At 40.2% G+C, this 15348-nt stretch overlaps 1 protein-coding gene across 2 annotated transcripts in view; it reads left to right on the forward strand.

The window, feature by feature from the left end:
- PPA2 (inorganic pyrophosphatase 2) overlaps positions 1 to 13323 on the forward strand; it is a 36350-nt gene extending 23027 nt beyond the window's left edge. Inside the window, exons 8-12 of one of the 2 annotated variants that reach the window (XM_072036944.1) lie at positions 2995 to 3122; positions 4923 to 5008; positions 6428 to 6497; positions 11405 to 11444; positions 12694 to 13323. In XM_072036944.1, coding sequence (XP_071893045.1) covers positions 2995 to 3122; positions 4923 to 5008; positions 6428 to 6497; positions 11405 to 11444; positions 12694 to 12740 — 371 coding nt within the window. In that variant the 3' untranslated portion in view covers positions 12741 to 13323. Of the gene's footprint in view, positions 1 to 2994; positions 3123 to 4922; positions 5009 to 6427; positions 6498 to 11404; positions 11445 to 12488; positions 12664 to 12693 lie in introns of those variants that run through there. The other variant, XM_038178225.2, reaches the window with a different exon arrangement.
- The last annotated feature ends 2025 nt before the right edge of the window (positions 13324 to 15348 follow it).

Genomic DNA, 15348 nt, shown 5'->3' on the forward strand with positions numbered 1-15348 from the left:
GAAGAGGTAGCTGTTGAGTGATGGCAGGGCTGCTGTTTTCCCGTGTATTTTGTGCTGTGTGCTGACTCCACAGCAACAGGATTGATTTTTTTTTTTTTGGTTGTGCTTTTTCCTGCTGCTTGCCCACCAGCTCCCATTATAATGCAGTTTCCTTTTTTTTTTTTTTGTCAGCAGCTTAAGCTTCATTTGGTGTCCTGTAGCTGGCCATCATAATAAGGAAAAGCGAAGCGAAGCATGGTGGTTGAAGGAGAACAGCTTGCAAGGAACCAGGGAAACATAAGCAACTGCTGTCCCTCTTCTTAAGTCCTCAGAATATACAGCAGTCAGTAGTTCAGGGGCCATATAATGCTATGGCACTATGCCTGACTTAGGTAAACTGAATCAGACCTGTATTTTCAGTAGTGAGAACGTGAAATTCAGAGATCATTCTGACCCTGGAGGTGATTGTCCCTGTCTGAAGGAGGTAATGAAAGCCTGTCCTGAAGCCTATTCTGTTAGTTGGGTCCTTTTAACAATGATAAACAAAGCCTGTAAATAAGGAATGCCAGATGGGGAGGGGCTCAAATGTCACTTAGAAGACAGTCAAGCACTTTTGATGAACAATTTTTAGGGGAATGGGAGGCAAATAGCCAAGGCAAAGGAATGGAGAAGCAGAGTTAGGTGCGAGGTTTATTGGAACAGGAACCAGAAAAAAAGAGCAGCAGTCTGAGAAAGTATGCTTGAATTTAAGCAGTGACCGGAGACAGAAACCTGGAGTTCATCCACCACTGGGAGTCAAGGAAATTGCTGCGGCAGCCTGCTTTGCTTTACAGACTTGAGGAGATACTGTCTCTTCAGCAAGTACTTGAAATTGTGAGTTCAAACCTCACAAGAGAAGGAGATCACGAGGGCTCGATGGGAGGAGGGCAGTTCCCTTGCTTGGAGAGAACTGGATGATGCACTGGAGCCCTACAACTGATGGGAATTGGAGCTGTAGTTTTATTAGGGTCCAAAAGAAGCAGCCTGGCTCCGACCAAGACCACCCTTTTCGAAGTCATTCCTTCTTTGTTGGTCTCCTCTACTGACCTCTGTGAAAGGCTTCTTGTACTCTTAAATCTGCATTCCAGCTAAAAGACCTGCCTCCAGCACAGCCTTATTTGCCCTTGCTTTTTTTTTTTTTTTTTCTTCTGGGATTCTGCCAGTGCAACTCCCTAATCTTCTACAGGCAGATGGCCAGCAGCCAAGTTCAAACTGTGTTTTACTCCGAGTCCATAAACACGTAGCTCTATTAAGTGTGTGCAGAAGCAAAAATTTACGTAGGGTTCTTCAAGGTTTTATGCTTTATTCTGTGGGTAGTGTATGATCCAGTGGAATTCGGGAGTGGCATCTACAAGATGTGAGAGTGTGCTCAGCCTATCTTCTCACGAACGTTTGGTCTCACAGTCAAGTCTACAAGTTATCTCCCTCAGCAGCCTCTACAGATTTGAGCGGTGTGTAGTAAGGGAAGGTAAAAAGTCTTGTGCTGGTCTCTAGAAATACTTGAATGTCTTTGTTTGGGCTCAGACTAGATTTTAAGGAGGCATTTAGGCACCTGAAGATGGAAAGGGCACAGGTGGGTGTTAATCCCACGGACTGAGCACCTTTGGAAAACCTCTAGCAATGAAGGCAGCTGGGTAGACAGAAGACCATCCATCGGCAGTCACGCTGGCCACCAGGAGCTGTCAGTGAGCAAGGCTTGTCTACTGGAGAATAGCATGAAACAGGCGAGCAATGTGCCAAGAGATGGTGAGATGCTAGGAAAACAGGAAGGGAGAAATGAGCAAGTAACTTGCAAAACACTAGAGAAGGAGAAGGGCACTATAGAAGGTGGCCAGGGCAGAGTGAGGTTATAAAGTAAACGGAGGACCGCATACAAAGCACAGCAATAAAAAGCTCCCATTTCTGTCAGAAATGTCTGTTAAAGGGAAATAAATGCAGAGAGAAGGGTTACGCCAGCTGCAGAAAGTACTTGGCTTCTAGACAGGGCAAAATGCTTTATTGTAGCAGAATCAGGTAAGATTGCACTCATGTTTACGTGGAAAATCCCAATGCCAGAGGATTCATTTGCCAGGGGGCTGATACTCAGACAGTCGAGGACCACCTTACTGCAGGTGCCAGGAGTGGTGGTAGCCTCCTCACAGGACGACCAAGTAACGTGGGATATGTGCAGCAGAAAGAAATGTTTGAGATCACAGAGTGCACCTTTGCCTCAAAAAATACAGCCCTTGAGCAGTGTTACCCTGAGCTTTTAATCTCCTTGCACCCCCAGGGGTGCCCCCAACATGGCCTGAGTTCCTCTTGGTCTCCTCTTCCATCTTTGCACAGGAGGACTGTGGAGGCAAAGGCAGAGCTCGCTTATCACTGTGTACGGATGCAGATATCACAAGGTTATCAGCAAACTTAGTGCTTAATGCTCTTGGCACTTAACTTCCATGTATCTAATGGGCTGAATTTGGAATTAAAGAGCAGAGGTATGCCTTTAATACAACTTTGAGAAGTTGAGCCTGTATTTAGTTTTGAGATACTGGTTTAAAATACGTGTGTTGAAATTGTTTTTCTCTGCTGTTCTTCCATTATCAAAAAATGCCTGTAGACCCTACAGCAGCTGGGGAAAAAAAAATCTTATGAAATAATCTTAAGTATTGCAAGAGGTAGCTATTGAGATGAAAGTCTATAAATATGGAACTTTCTTCCTTTTCCTGCCATAACTATGGCCCTTTTATTCATTGTCCCTTTGGGTTTTAATTAATGAAGAGCAGGAGGCAACTGGTTTACCTGGTTAGTGTGGTGGTAAAATCATAAAATATCAGCTATGGGCAGCTAATGTAATAAAGTGGAGTTCCCCAATGACTTTGAAAGTACTCAGTGAAACTAAATTGCTTGCAAACCCTTTATGAGACTTTGAAAAATTAATGTCACAGAAACTGAGAGTAAAAATGACCTTTTTGTTGTTGTTTTGTTTTTTCAAACCTGCAGATATTGATGATGTCAGGAAGCACAAGCCGGGTTACCTTGAGGCTACGATCGAGTGGTTCCGGTTATATAAAGTTCCTGATGGTAAACCAGAAAATGGGTTTGCATTCAATGGAGAATTTAAAGGCAAGGTGAAGATAATTCAAAATTAAAGACGTGTCTTTCTGTCCTATGGCCTCTTTGATACATTGTAGGGTTCTTGGATCTGGAAAGGAGGAGAACCTTGAACAAAAAGAATTTTTAAATGAAGCATCTTTTAATACAACGTGTTCGGATAGGAATAAATGATGTGTGCTATCTTTCACTTTATCAGGGAAAATACATATGGTATTAAAGTCAGTAAAAAACAAACAAACATGCAGCCCCAGTCCTGACAAGACTTCCATGTGCATCTGTAGGTTTGTAGTGCTTGTCACAGCATTTTCATTCTTCCTGTCAGAGGAATGAACAGATAGTCTTTTCAGATACTTTTTTTGAGTCTTGATTGATAAATTTTCTGGACGTTTTTCAAGGCTATGCAGTTCAAGATAGACAATAGGCTGCAGATCTTTTCATACTTGGTATTTGTTCAAGGTATAGTTTTTCCTGGTAATTCTGTTTAAGACCGCTTGAGCTGCTTTTGGCTTGAAGGCTAAAACATATTTTAACCTTTTTTTTTTTAGAAAAAATGAATGGCTTTTTAAACATCCTACAGGAAAAATGGCCAGTGTTTGAAAGTGGGCCTGGGGATAGACCTTGCTGAGGAAAATGTCAGGATTTTTCCAGAGGAAATTGTGTGTGATCCGTGTCAAAATGCTTTGCAAATCATGTATTGTACACTGTAGGCTTTTTTTTTTTTTTTGGCGAAGAATCACAGGTTCCTAATGAATGATGTTCATGTGTCAGCTAGTTCAGCTTGCAGCGTGCTATCAAAGTTGTAAAATGCCTTCTAACCAGCACAGACAACTTTGCATGTTTTGTCTGGTTAAAGAGATGCCCCGACTCCCCTCTGCACTAAAGCTGTCTTTTAAATCAATCAAACACAAAGCTCTAAGGATGGCTAACCTGATCTCTCCCTTGTTCTCCCAGGAACTACTCTTTCAAATTTTCCTGCTCTGTAATTCTGCTGTAGTGACAGCTTTAACAGGGTATATCCCATTCAGGCTTGAGGCGCTAAATGCCCCGACATAGCTGGTTGGGAGCACTTGAATAATTCCCAAGTGTTTCTGGAGACCCAGGATGTGGTGAGGCGGCTGTGGCTGTGCTCCAGCAGCTCTGGTGAAGTTCACAATGTTCCAGGGGCACTTTGCCAAGTCACTCCTTGTTAGGAAATGTGAGTGTTCTGCTGGCAGCTTTTTGCAAGGCAGTCTAGATATCATCATCTGGACACTGAGGGCTCTTTTTTATTTTTATTTTTTCAAGCTTTTTTGTTGTTGTCCCCCCATTACTTTTGTTTTTAAGGAAGCAAAAGCTATTAAGCAGCTGACATGTTATGTTGTTGTGAATGCTTAAGTATATGATTGGGCAACTAATGAAGTAAATGCAGATTTTGCCACTAGAGGGGAAACCTTAACTCTGACCCTGATGTGCACATGTAACAGAAGAGCACAGCTCACACACTTTGTCCCATTTCAGACGTGGTACAGTTTTCTACAGCTGTAGGTGTCTGTTTAGCGTCGAGTGCTGGCTTCATTTTTTCATGCAGGCTTCCTGTTTTCTGGCTGCACACTGAGGAAAAGTCCTGAATGTGTTGCCAGTGTGTTTGACAGATAGTGAAGTTCGTTTCTTTTCATAAAAAAAAAAAAGTGTTAGATTTTCCAGAAATTTAATGAGGCCTCGAAGGAGGCACCTTAAAGTAACACATGAAACAGCATGTGTTAATAAACTAGGTCTGTCTTTTTTTCTGTTTAATAACCTTTTAAATCATATTTTTTTTCCTTGATGTAAACTAGGATTTTGCTGTTGAAATTATTAAATCCACTCATGAATACTGGAAAGCTTTGCTTCATAAAAAAGCTGATGGAGGCACCATTAAATGGTGAGTATCCAGGCACATCTTTCCTCTTTGTATTGTGCTAGACTGTTGGTATTCAACACGTGGCAGCTGTGCATGAGCTGCTTTGGTTTTACTTTGAGGTAACAGGAATACTCATGTGTTTAATTGATAATTAATTAATAATTGAGTGTCACTGAGTAATTATACCTTGTATGATGATGATATACTGGTAAGCAGTTCAGAAAATATATTGGTTATATAAAAGTGACACCGATTACTTAAACTTCCTAGTAATGGCCCCAGACTTAAACTTCCTAGTAATGGCCCCAGAATGTTTGGTACTATTTGGGGGGTATCTCAGAATCCAGTGCAAACCTTGTCACTGTGATTTAATTGTTTTCGGGAATGCCACATCGGTGCTCATTACGAGCTTTTGGCCTCATCTACATGAAAGTGGGCTTCATGAAGGGGCTTGCATCAGCATTTCTGGCATCAGAGGCCCTGAAGAGTGGGCAGGAATCTGCATGGTGCTTTCCAAGGGATGTGGATCGCCATCGGCTAAACCAGAGGGCGAAGGCTGTGGGGAAGGCTGTGTTCAGATAGTCACTTTCCTCTTCTACCATGCTGGAAAAATGTGACTTGCAAGTGTTTGAACACCTGAACAGTTGCAGAGGTTGGAAGTTCTGCTGCAGCACTGCAAGAACACTGCAGAATAGTACTCAAACTTGGGTCCTGATTGTTTCAGGGGTACTTGGAGCTTTATGTTGATGCAATTTAAAAATAATTAAAAACTTCCTTTGAGAAACTGAACTTCGTGCCATTTATTGTGTAGAACCCTAAAAGCTCATGACCAAACTCACTTTTGGTGTGAAAGGATACATAGCCATAGTCTGTAGGGAAACTTACCTGTGAAGTATTTAGTCCTGGAGTTCCCTCTGTGGGTTTGTTTTTTTTTTTTTAGCTTGTTTGTTTATTTTTCTTGCTAAATGCTGCAGGCGGGTTACTGTAACACAAGTTACAGGCTTGCTGTAGAATCTAGCCATCCTTTAAAGCACAAGAGACAAGGGGATATTCATGCCATCCCTGCTAGCCATCTAGGTGGTGTGCAACTCCTACAAATGTTAATTTCGCTGTTGACTTTTTGAGGGGATTTAGTTTATTAACTGTGGTCCTCTGAACTGTACCCAAGTGAGCTGCCAGAAGTAACTGTGAGTACTGCTTACATTAGCATAGAATTTATAGCCTAAAATCCACCCCAAACCCAAAGAAACAAAGAACAGCACTCCAAACACTCATTCCCTTCCAGCATTACTTGTTACTTTACGTCTTTTACATCCTTGTTTCATGACAGAGATCCATATCTGAGCTCTGTATGTGAAGGTGTTTTTTTTTCCATAGGTACTAATTGTGTGCTGCTGCTTTCCACTGATGGATAAAATGTTTTTTAATTTTATTTTTCAGCACGAATGTTCTGGTGAGTGGCAGCCCATTTTGTTGCAGTGAGGAGGATGCCCGATCAATCGTGCAGTCGGTAAGGATAATACTTACGTTTTTTTTCCACCCTTTTTCAAAAGTGATAAAAAGGAAAGAAGACTCAGAGCTCCACAACTGAAATGCTCTTTAATTAAGTAAAAATGTAAGCTATAAAGTAAAAGGAAAAGCACAAAGGTTGTGAGGGAAGTGTAAGCATTATAATATAAACCTTCTATTGCAGTGGTCCAATTGTATTTTCTGGCAGGTTCATTACCGTTCTGGTGTGTTTTTTTTTTTCTCTGCAGCACTGTTTCTTCTGATCCTGAATAGCAAGATGGACTGCTATTTGTATCTAGCCTGCTGTCTTCTCTGTCTCCCCTGTTGCCATGAGTTACCACCCAGTGTTAGAACTCATTGACTAGCTGACTGTAGTCCCTAATCACTAAAGGGATCCTTTGTTTGTCTACTTGCATAATTAAATGCATTGCTGTAAAAGAGGGGGGGTGCTTTTTTTGAATGCTTCTTAAAGAATGCCTGTCATATTTTGCAAATTAACATAAAATTAAAACATGCAGGTTTTCTGTTCAGGCGAGAAAAATGTCCTGCAGATCTGATGCTTTCATGTGCAAATGTTGTGGGGAAGAATTTCTTCCACTTTAAAATTTGCTGTTTTGGATGATGGAATTTAAACAAAGTTACCAGAAATTACATGGAGAGAAGTACCCCCAAGTACTACTTTTCTTTTATTTTTCTTTTCATTTTTAACATATACTGTGATTCTGTCTATGCTCATGACCCTGTCAGCATGGCAAGTATTGTGCACATGTGCATATCTGCCTGGGTAGCTAACTGGTGAGGGCTGTACACGGTCAGTATTTTGCCTTGGTAATCACACTTGTAGGGGAAGTTCAGATATTAAAGGAGATGGCATCTTTCTGTGCACGTAACATTCCAACAAAAAACTTCTAGTAAGAATGTTGTCTCGAGTGGGATTCTGCCACAAATAAGACTGCAAAAAAAAAAAAATCTGCTGCAGAAAAGTCAGTTTGAGTCATAAAGAAGTGTCAGACCTAACTTCTGCTCAACTCACTTGCTTTCAGCATTTCTTTAAAAGTACATTTATGCACTTGTACTTGTAAATGTGTTTGGACCCATGTTGAATAATGGGACTGTAAGCTTTCAATGAAAGAAAAATTGATTTTGGAATTGAAACCTGTTTTTAGACATGTCTGTCACAGCTGTAAGCAAATACTTGCCTCTTATATCAAAATTTACCACAATGTTTCATGCATGTTTGAAATGCAGCTGAAATTTCAAGCGCAAATGTACTTTTAGTTTGGATGGTGACAAACTTTCAAAGGAATATTTTTGTTTGATTTCTGTGCTGTTTGTACTTTTGAGGCATGTAGGTAAATAATTATCTGTTCAAATTAGCAGTATCCATTATTCTGCCTCTTAATTAAAAATAAATCTTTTTCCTTTTTGGGAGGATGGGGATAGTAAAACCAGTTTATAAAATAAGTACTCTATATCAAACTTTAATGTCTTACTTATTTTGAACACTTGGCTTTTTCTCAAATGTTATCACTTCCTGCCTTTTTGTGCCTCAGCATTGTTTTTCTTGAAGTGATACTGGTTTTTGAAGTCATCACATACTCCTTTCCATCATTCCATTTCAGTTTCTTCTAAGTATTTTTTTTTCTTTTTAGGCTACTGTCCCTTGGTACTTCTCAGACAGGGGAAAAAAAAAGCTGCAATGCTGGTTTAAATACTGGTGTTACTACATGCAGCTTCCAGTCTCTGGTAACTAAGAAAAGTAAAATGCTCTTGAAACATGAATGGTGGACAGTCAAGCTCTAAATACAAGCGGGGAAGTTGACTTGCACATTTTAAGCAGATACCCTTTTGTCTGGTACACTGCTCTGCCCACTTTGGTTGTCAGGCACTCATGTCTTTCAAACACAAGTGAAAGTACGTGAGCGTTGGCTGCAGAATTTTAATGGCTGTGGTAATTTTAAATGAAAGCTGCCTGTGTCTGTTTTTTTTTTGTTTGTGGGTTTTTTGTTTGTTGTTGTTTGTTTTGTTTTGAAACTAAAAGCAGATACATTTTCCTTCTAATTTGAGTCCATTTATTAACTTCTGGATGAAAGCAGAGGTAGAGATTTTGTATGCAATTACAGTGAGAAAGATATTTTGCCTACTGCAAAATTTCTGAGTTACTTGTGCAGCGAGGGCAGGTTCCCTACACTTCTGTGTCCTGGGTCACACTATCATTACGACATTTTTTGTGTGGGTGATAATTGCCTCAAATCAGGTATATTGAATTTTAAAACAACAACAAAAAGCAGAAAGTATTGTTGTAAACCACTTTTTATGGTGAGCAAGAGAACTCTAACTCAGAACCAAATAGAAAAAACAAATCCATACCAAGTGCTTACCGTGGGAAGGATTAGTGCTCTATTCAGAATTTCAGATATTTTTGATTGGGCAGTTTTCGAGGTAGCCCTGTTCAAACCAATAGGGTTTATTTTGCTGTTATTTGACCTTTCATTATTTTTACAGGTGTGGGACTAGAATGGTTTGGCTTTGGGGAATTTCCACTCCACCGACTCAGTTTGCAGACAGGGGGCATGTGTGCTGTCATCTGCATTGGTGGCAAACTAGGAATAATTCTCCGGCTGCTGAAGTTGCTGTGTCTAGTCAATCCCAGAGAGATCAGAAGATGATCTGTGCATGTGGGAACACATTCAGAACGTTTGAGCCAGCCAGAATTATACCAGCCCCCTGTAACTACAAACCCATCGAGTAGTAACACTTTAGGTGATGAAAATTTCTGGTGTTCCCTTGCATCTGAAAATTGTTTCATCTTTCTCAGCCTCGCTGTTAGTACGTGTTGAAAACTAAACCCAGGAGGAACAGAGCTTTGTAGCTGCATGTGTTAGTGCTAAGATGTACTGTTTATTTCAGGCTTTTAAGTGTTGCCATCTGTAAAACTGACCAGGACAGCCAAACCTTTGTTTAACATTAATCCCGAGAACCGCTTGCTCCCTTGCTCTGTGAAGAAGCCGCTGAGGACTCTTTAAATTGGAAAATCTCCAAGACAATCTATATATAGTTAGTAGCGCGCTGTTTCTCAGACTTATCACATAATTCTTCCCTTATAATACTGGAAAGAAAATGAACTAGGAAAGCTTTGCTCGATGAGGTCTCTCTTGATAAAATGCAGAAAAATGTCTTGCAAGGGAAAATATTTGGCTTTTCCTGGTAATTTAAAAAATCTCCAGCAGAATTTGAACATGTGTGTTTACTAGTGTGTTTAGAATAATTCAGATCTAAGCAGGGAAGTCTGTTGACTGCCTTTCTCCCTATGTTTTCTTTTTTGTCCTTTGAGGGCTTTTCCATTTGGGATTTAGTAGAAGCAGAATTTTCTGTTCAGTGCCAAGTTGTGAAACAGATGAACGGGGGGGGGGGGTGGGATCCTCCAGCAGTGTCCCAGATGGAAGCGTTCTGTCATGAAGAGGCTCCCGGTTCAGTCGGGTGAAGCTTTGAGCTGTTCTTGGTGGGAAGGTGCTGAGTCCTTTTCTTAAGCTTTCTGAGCAGTTCTCCCAGAAGTGGCAAGCTCCTGCCGGTTCTCCTGAGATAAAACTTTGGTTTTTGCTGGGAAGAGGTGGGGTGGTGTGCTGGTACGGCCTGGAAGTTGTGGGTTAATTTGTCATACGGACACATCCTGTCACACCAGGCCCTGTAACCTGTCTGTGCACACAGTTGCCCTGGGTAAAGGCAGAAAAAGAACACTGTAGGTTCCCTTTTCTCCTCAGAGGGTTTGACTTGCTGCTCGGCAGAGTGGGCCCTGCGCCTGGAGGCAGCCAGACCTGCGAGACTTCACCTCAGCGCGGTGTGAGTGTGAAACCGTGCCTGGCTTGTGGGTCCTCCAAAATCCTGCAAAGTGCTCCCCAACACCATCTCATGCTCTTAGTCAGGGCAGGAATTTCTGCTCTTTAGTGGAGAAGGTGTGTTGGCTTTGCAGCTTTGTTCTCCTGAAGCTTCACACACACTGCTGTGGCACTCCGTGTTGCGTGGCTCACCTGAGTGCCTAGTCCAGGGGTTGTGTGCTTGGGTGAGCCGAATTTGGGTGGGTTTCTGTCATGGAAAAAGCCAACGTCCTCCTGGTTTTTCATTTCATTTGTGTGGGTGAGTGCTGTGGTGTTCCTGGTGCCCAGATGCTCTTTCTTCTCCATCAGTTAGTCAGCTGGAGAATTTGCCTGTTGGTGAGGAGCTGAGGGATGGGCAGTGGAGGATGGTTACTGTAAGAACAGCTACAGCCTTGTTGTGTGGAACATGCCTCCAGCTGGTGTTAAAGCTGCCTTTAATCTTGTCCTATAGGTAGTATGACAAGACGTGCTGTGTAGTACTGTTACTGAGTAGTGGTGTGTCCTGCTTTAAAATTGACCGGGAGCGAGAGTGACAGACTTACATTTTAAAACAGTTTGTTGCTCTCCACAGAACTGACTCTTCCTCTGCTAAAATGTAGTTGTAAAAGAGTATAACTATTGATCTAAAATGCTTGCGTGCATGTAATGTGAATTGTGTGTGTATTCTCTGATGTGTGTACCTTATAATGAAACATAGAGTAACATAATTGGAAAGGCATTTTCTTTACTCTTCAGTATATAAACAGAAAATCCTATTATCCTCAAAGACAATGCGGTAGGAATATCCCCTTTATGTTACATAAGGTGTTAATCTGGCACTCATTATTATTCTGTCAGTTATGAGCAACAAATACATTTGTACAGTACCTATAAAAAAAAAAAAAAGAAGTTTGTAAAGTAGAAAGTTCTCCTGTGAGGGCAACAGAAAGATCTGTTTTTATTGGTACCTCTTAGCTTCAGCAGTAAAATAGCTCTGGGTTTGGGTGCTACCAGTGAAACAAAACACTGATGATGTTTTTTGTTTGTTTTGTAGGCACCAGTGCCTGTGAATGGAGATCCTGTTTCCCCAGAAGGTATATTCTTTTTTCCCCAAATGCCATTTGATTCCTCTAATAATTTGCTATAGAAATTAACATAGAAACTGTACTGTTGAAAAGGGTGTTTTTATGCACATAAGCATGGTGATAGTGGTTTGTCACTGTGATGCCTGTCCTCTGTTAAATATTACATGGACAGAAATTCCTCCCACAAACAACCTTGTGGGAGGAGGTTGATTTTAAGGATAAGTGAAAGTGTAGTTCACATACAGAGATGAGAAGACTAAATATTTCTTTCATCACTTTGATCGTGGAAGGTAGATGTGTGACATTTATTCTCTCTAAAGGAGAAAGGTTGCTTTGTCTTACTTTTGTCGCTCTTCACACTAGCCAGCTAATCAGGTAATCAGCCCCTTTTCCTACAAGTGACATAACCACAGCTCTCAAGTGTGATTTTTAAAGACAAGATTCTTTTTACTTTTATGACCAGTTTTCATTTTAATAGAACATGTGTTTTCACTCAAGAAATAAGAATGCATCCTAGAATTTCATTTTTGTTAACTACTTTAAAAAAAAAAAAAGAAGAAAGGAAGAAAAGAGATTTCTCCATTGGCAGGAGCTATAGAGAAGACATATGCACTTTTTGAGATGGAAGGAGTTTTGGAAACACTAAGAGAAACTTAGTTGTGAGTCGAGTTCCAAGTTGTTTGCAAAGTAACATCTGTGTAGTCCATGTCATGGGAAAGCAAGTTGCATTCCATTTGCCCTTATATGGCTTGTCAATAAATAGCATTTATTTACTGAAGTATTGCATCTCAGACCTTTGACAAACAACTGAACAAGTCTTTGATTTTTTTCCAGGGATGGTTCAGTCAGCATTGAAACTTGTTGCAAAGTTGTTTCAGCAGACTCTTAAAGTTACTGTGAGGACATGCTTTCCATAGGCTGGGGAGAGAGCTCACTCAGAAGTATTGTTAGGAGGGGAGATGGTTGAAAGGGCAGCATGTTGCTTGTTGAAGAGTTTGTGACTGGCTGGTTGTACAGAATTAACGTCATCTCAATGTGTATTTTTTGTTTTAGTTGATTCCTGGTACTTTTTCCCCAAGTGATCATTGAAGCGTTCTGAAGCCACGTCTCCAAATCTTAAGTCGTCCTGTTTTTGAAGACAGGCAAATGCACTAATTGTGGGCTGAGATAACTTTTTGAATTGTGTAAACCTTTTCTCATGTAAATAAACATTGGCATTATAAATTAATGTTTCCTTTCTATGTCTGTCTTTGTGTAGGGTGGAGCAAGGGGAAGAGGAGGGTTTGCTTGCTTGTTTGTTTCTGAATCTCAGACCTCCAGGATTGCTCTGAGCCACTCACGGAGCGTAGTATCGAAGGAGATGGGAGATAAGGTGTCTTCAACCTTGCTCTCCAGGTTTTGGAATAATCCAGTCATCAGGTGCATAAAAGACTGTGTTAAATGGTATCTCAGGGCTTGTCTGGCCACCCTGACTGTAATCCTTTTCAAGTAGACAATAATCTTTATGTAATAGGCTTAGCGGTTTACCGTGTTCTTTAACATGCAACCGTGCACGATTTCCTGAGTTGTATTCGTTTCTGTGACCAGTTGTCTCTGCTTGCTTCACACAGTTATGGACAAAGCGTATTTGCTTTGGGAAAAAAACACCAAAACAAATACAACTGCACTCCAAAGAGTAACTCAACTAGGCAGGGCTAATGCTGTAACGATTGAAGTAAGGATGCACATGTGCTCTGTGTACTGCATCCTGTTTTGATAAGTTGTGTGTTTCATCACACAGGAAGGACTTTCCTTATGGAAAACTGCCATTTTTAGAATTGTGTATGCCTGAAGGCTTTTGATAATTCCTCATTCAGTGGGACAAGATTAATAAATTGTATAGAACTGAGCTTTGTGTTTTCATGTTAAAAATATCTGCCATGTTTTTTACTGCAGGATTAAATCTGACCAGTCTGTATCCACGGTGTTCTTTAAAAAATACAACAACAACCACAAAAACAAAAAGCCAACTGTTATGTAGAAAGAAAGGAAATGATAATATAGACAGACAGCTTTATCCAGCTTGTTACTGAGACCAAAGGTGAGCATTGTCTGACTTGAACAATGACTGAAACAAAACGTTAATGTTGCTGACGTGATGAAACTGCAAGATAGAGAACTGAAAAACATAGTCTGTGGCTTACCATAGAGGGCTAACTTTTTTATTTACAAAGAATAAGTTACTAGTATGGAAAACTTCACCTTTAGGAACATCTCTTTGATTTTTAGGAGATCATTTTCTTGGATTAGAGAACTTGCTGTAGAATGTTGTCCAGTGTGTAAACGCCATTCACTTGGGAAATCTCAGAATCTTAGTTTGTGCCTCAGCATTTGTGCATAGGTGAATTTCTCCCATCTGCATAGAGCTTGGCACTGTTTTATACACATGGCTTAGGTACAAGCTGTGGTATCAAGAAATGCAACCTCAGATACTTAGAACTTTTCCTTTTTTACAGTTACATTTACAGTACTATTTGTGTACTTTAGAATTCTAAGGTACTGTGCTACATTATACCTACAGATACAGTGTCCTTTTTCCTTTTTTCCTTTTTCCTTTTTTTTTTTTTTAATAAAGTAAACATTTCCCTGTCTTGGGTTCATGTGCAGCCTCTCAGTGTGAAATGAATCTGGTTACAGGTAAGCTTTTCTCAGAATGCAGAGCAGCTGCGGTGTTTGTCTGTCTGGTGGTACATCTAGAAGGCTTGTTGTTCTGTGAAGTGCTTAGGGACAGCTGGGCAACGAAGGGCACTGTGTAAAATCAAATTAAATTCCCTATACATTGGTCTCTGCTGTACTACTTGTTGATTTTTGAGATGTAGAATGAAAAGTTGTACGTGTGAAAAATGGGTATTGATTACAAACACACACATGCTGAACTATAAAAGTAGATCAGAAGTTACTTCATGTTTTACTTCAAATAATCTTAGCAGTGTTGTTAATGTATAATTGTACTGATGGGATGTGGTTAGGAATTCAGCAGAAATAAGTGTCCAGATCAGATTAGACTTTGTGCAAGAAAATAGCAATACAGAGCACTTGGGAAAGTTAATTGAAATGTTCAGTACTATGATAAATTGGAAAACATCAAAATATTTCTTTCACAGAGTATATAAACAGATGACCATCTTGTCTCCACACTGCTTTCAACATCTGCTTATGTACATTTTCTAAAGATTTTTCCCAAGTGGAATAAAAGTTGTACACTTACATGTAACCTTGCTGCTAAAATGTACTGAATGTTACTGACTTGGGTTTCAGAAATGAAGCGTAATTAAATAGAGAAAATGTCTGCTAATAAGATGATTTGGGGCTGGGACAGAGAAACACAAGTATATTTTTCAGATCTCTCTAGGAAGAAAGTCTGTGCAATAACTCTTATACTGCCTTTTTAACAGGCTAGGTCTTCTGTTTGTTCATGCTTATATGCCAATATATTGTATTTAAAACTAGTTTCATTGTAGTGGGAAGCTTAGCATAGCAGTGTCCACTTCTCACTAGTTTTATGAAAAGAACTTGTTCATATCTGATACTAGCATCTCCTGGAAAGATTCCTTGAAGAGAAACTTTTTCCCCAGGAAATAAATAAAGCCTGCCTGGATTTTCTGTTCTGAATGTGTAATACACGTGTATATAACCATTTCAAGGACAACTTTGCACCTCAATTTCCTCTTATTTCAGATTTGGAGAGAAATAAGCGGTCACTTTTTTTTTCTCTTTTTTCTCACTGCCATGAAGGTTCTTCTTACATAGACACTACTTCGAGTGGCAGCTAATGATTTACCTTTTACTGACATGGAGCCCCCAGTCAAGAGTGGGGCTTGAGTTTTACCTATGTGGAAGTAGTGGACGTTACTCTCTAAAGTGGGAAAATAAT

Source organism: Anas platyrhynchos, chromosome 4, assembly GCF_047663525.1.
Source record: "Anas platyrhynchos isolate ZD024472 breed Pekin duck chromosome 4, IASCAAS_PekinDuck_T2T, whole genome shotgun sequence".
Taxonomy (NCBI): domain Eukaryota; kingdom Metazoa; phylum Chordata; class Aves; order Anseriformes; family Anatidae; genus Anas; species Anas platyrhynchos.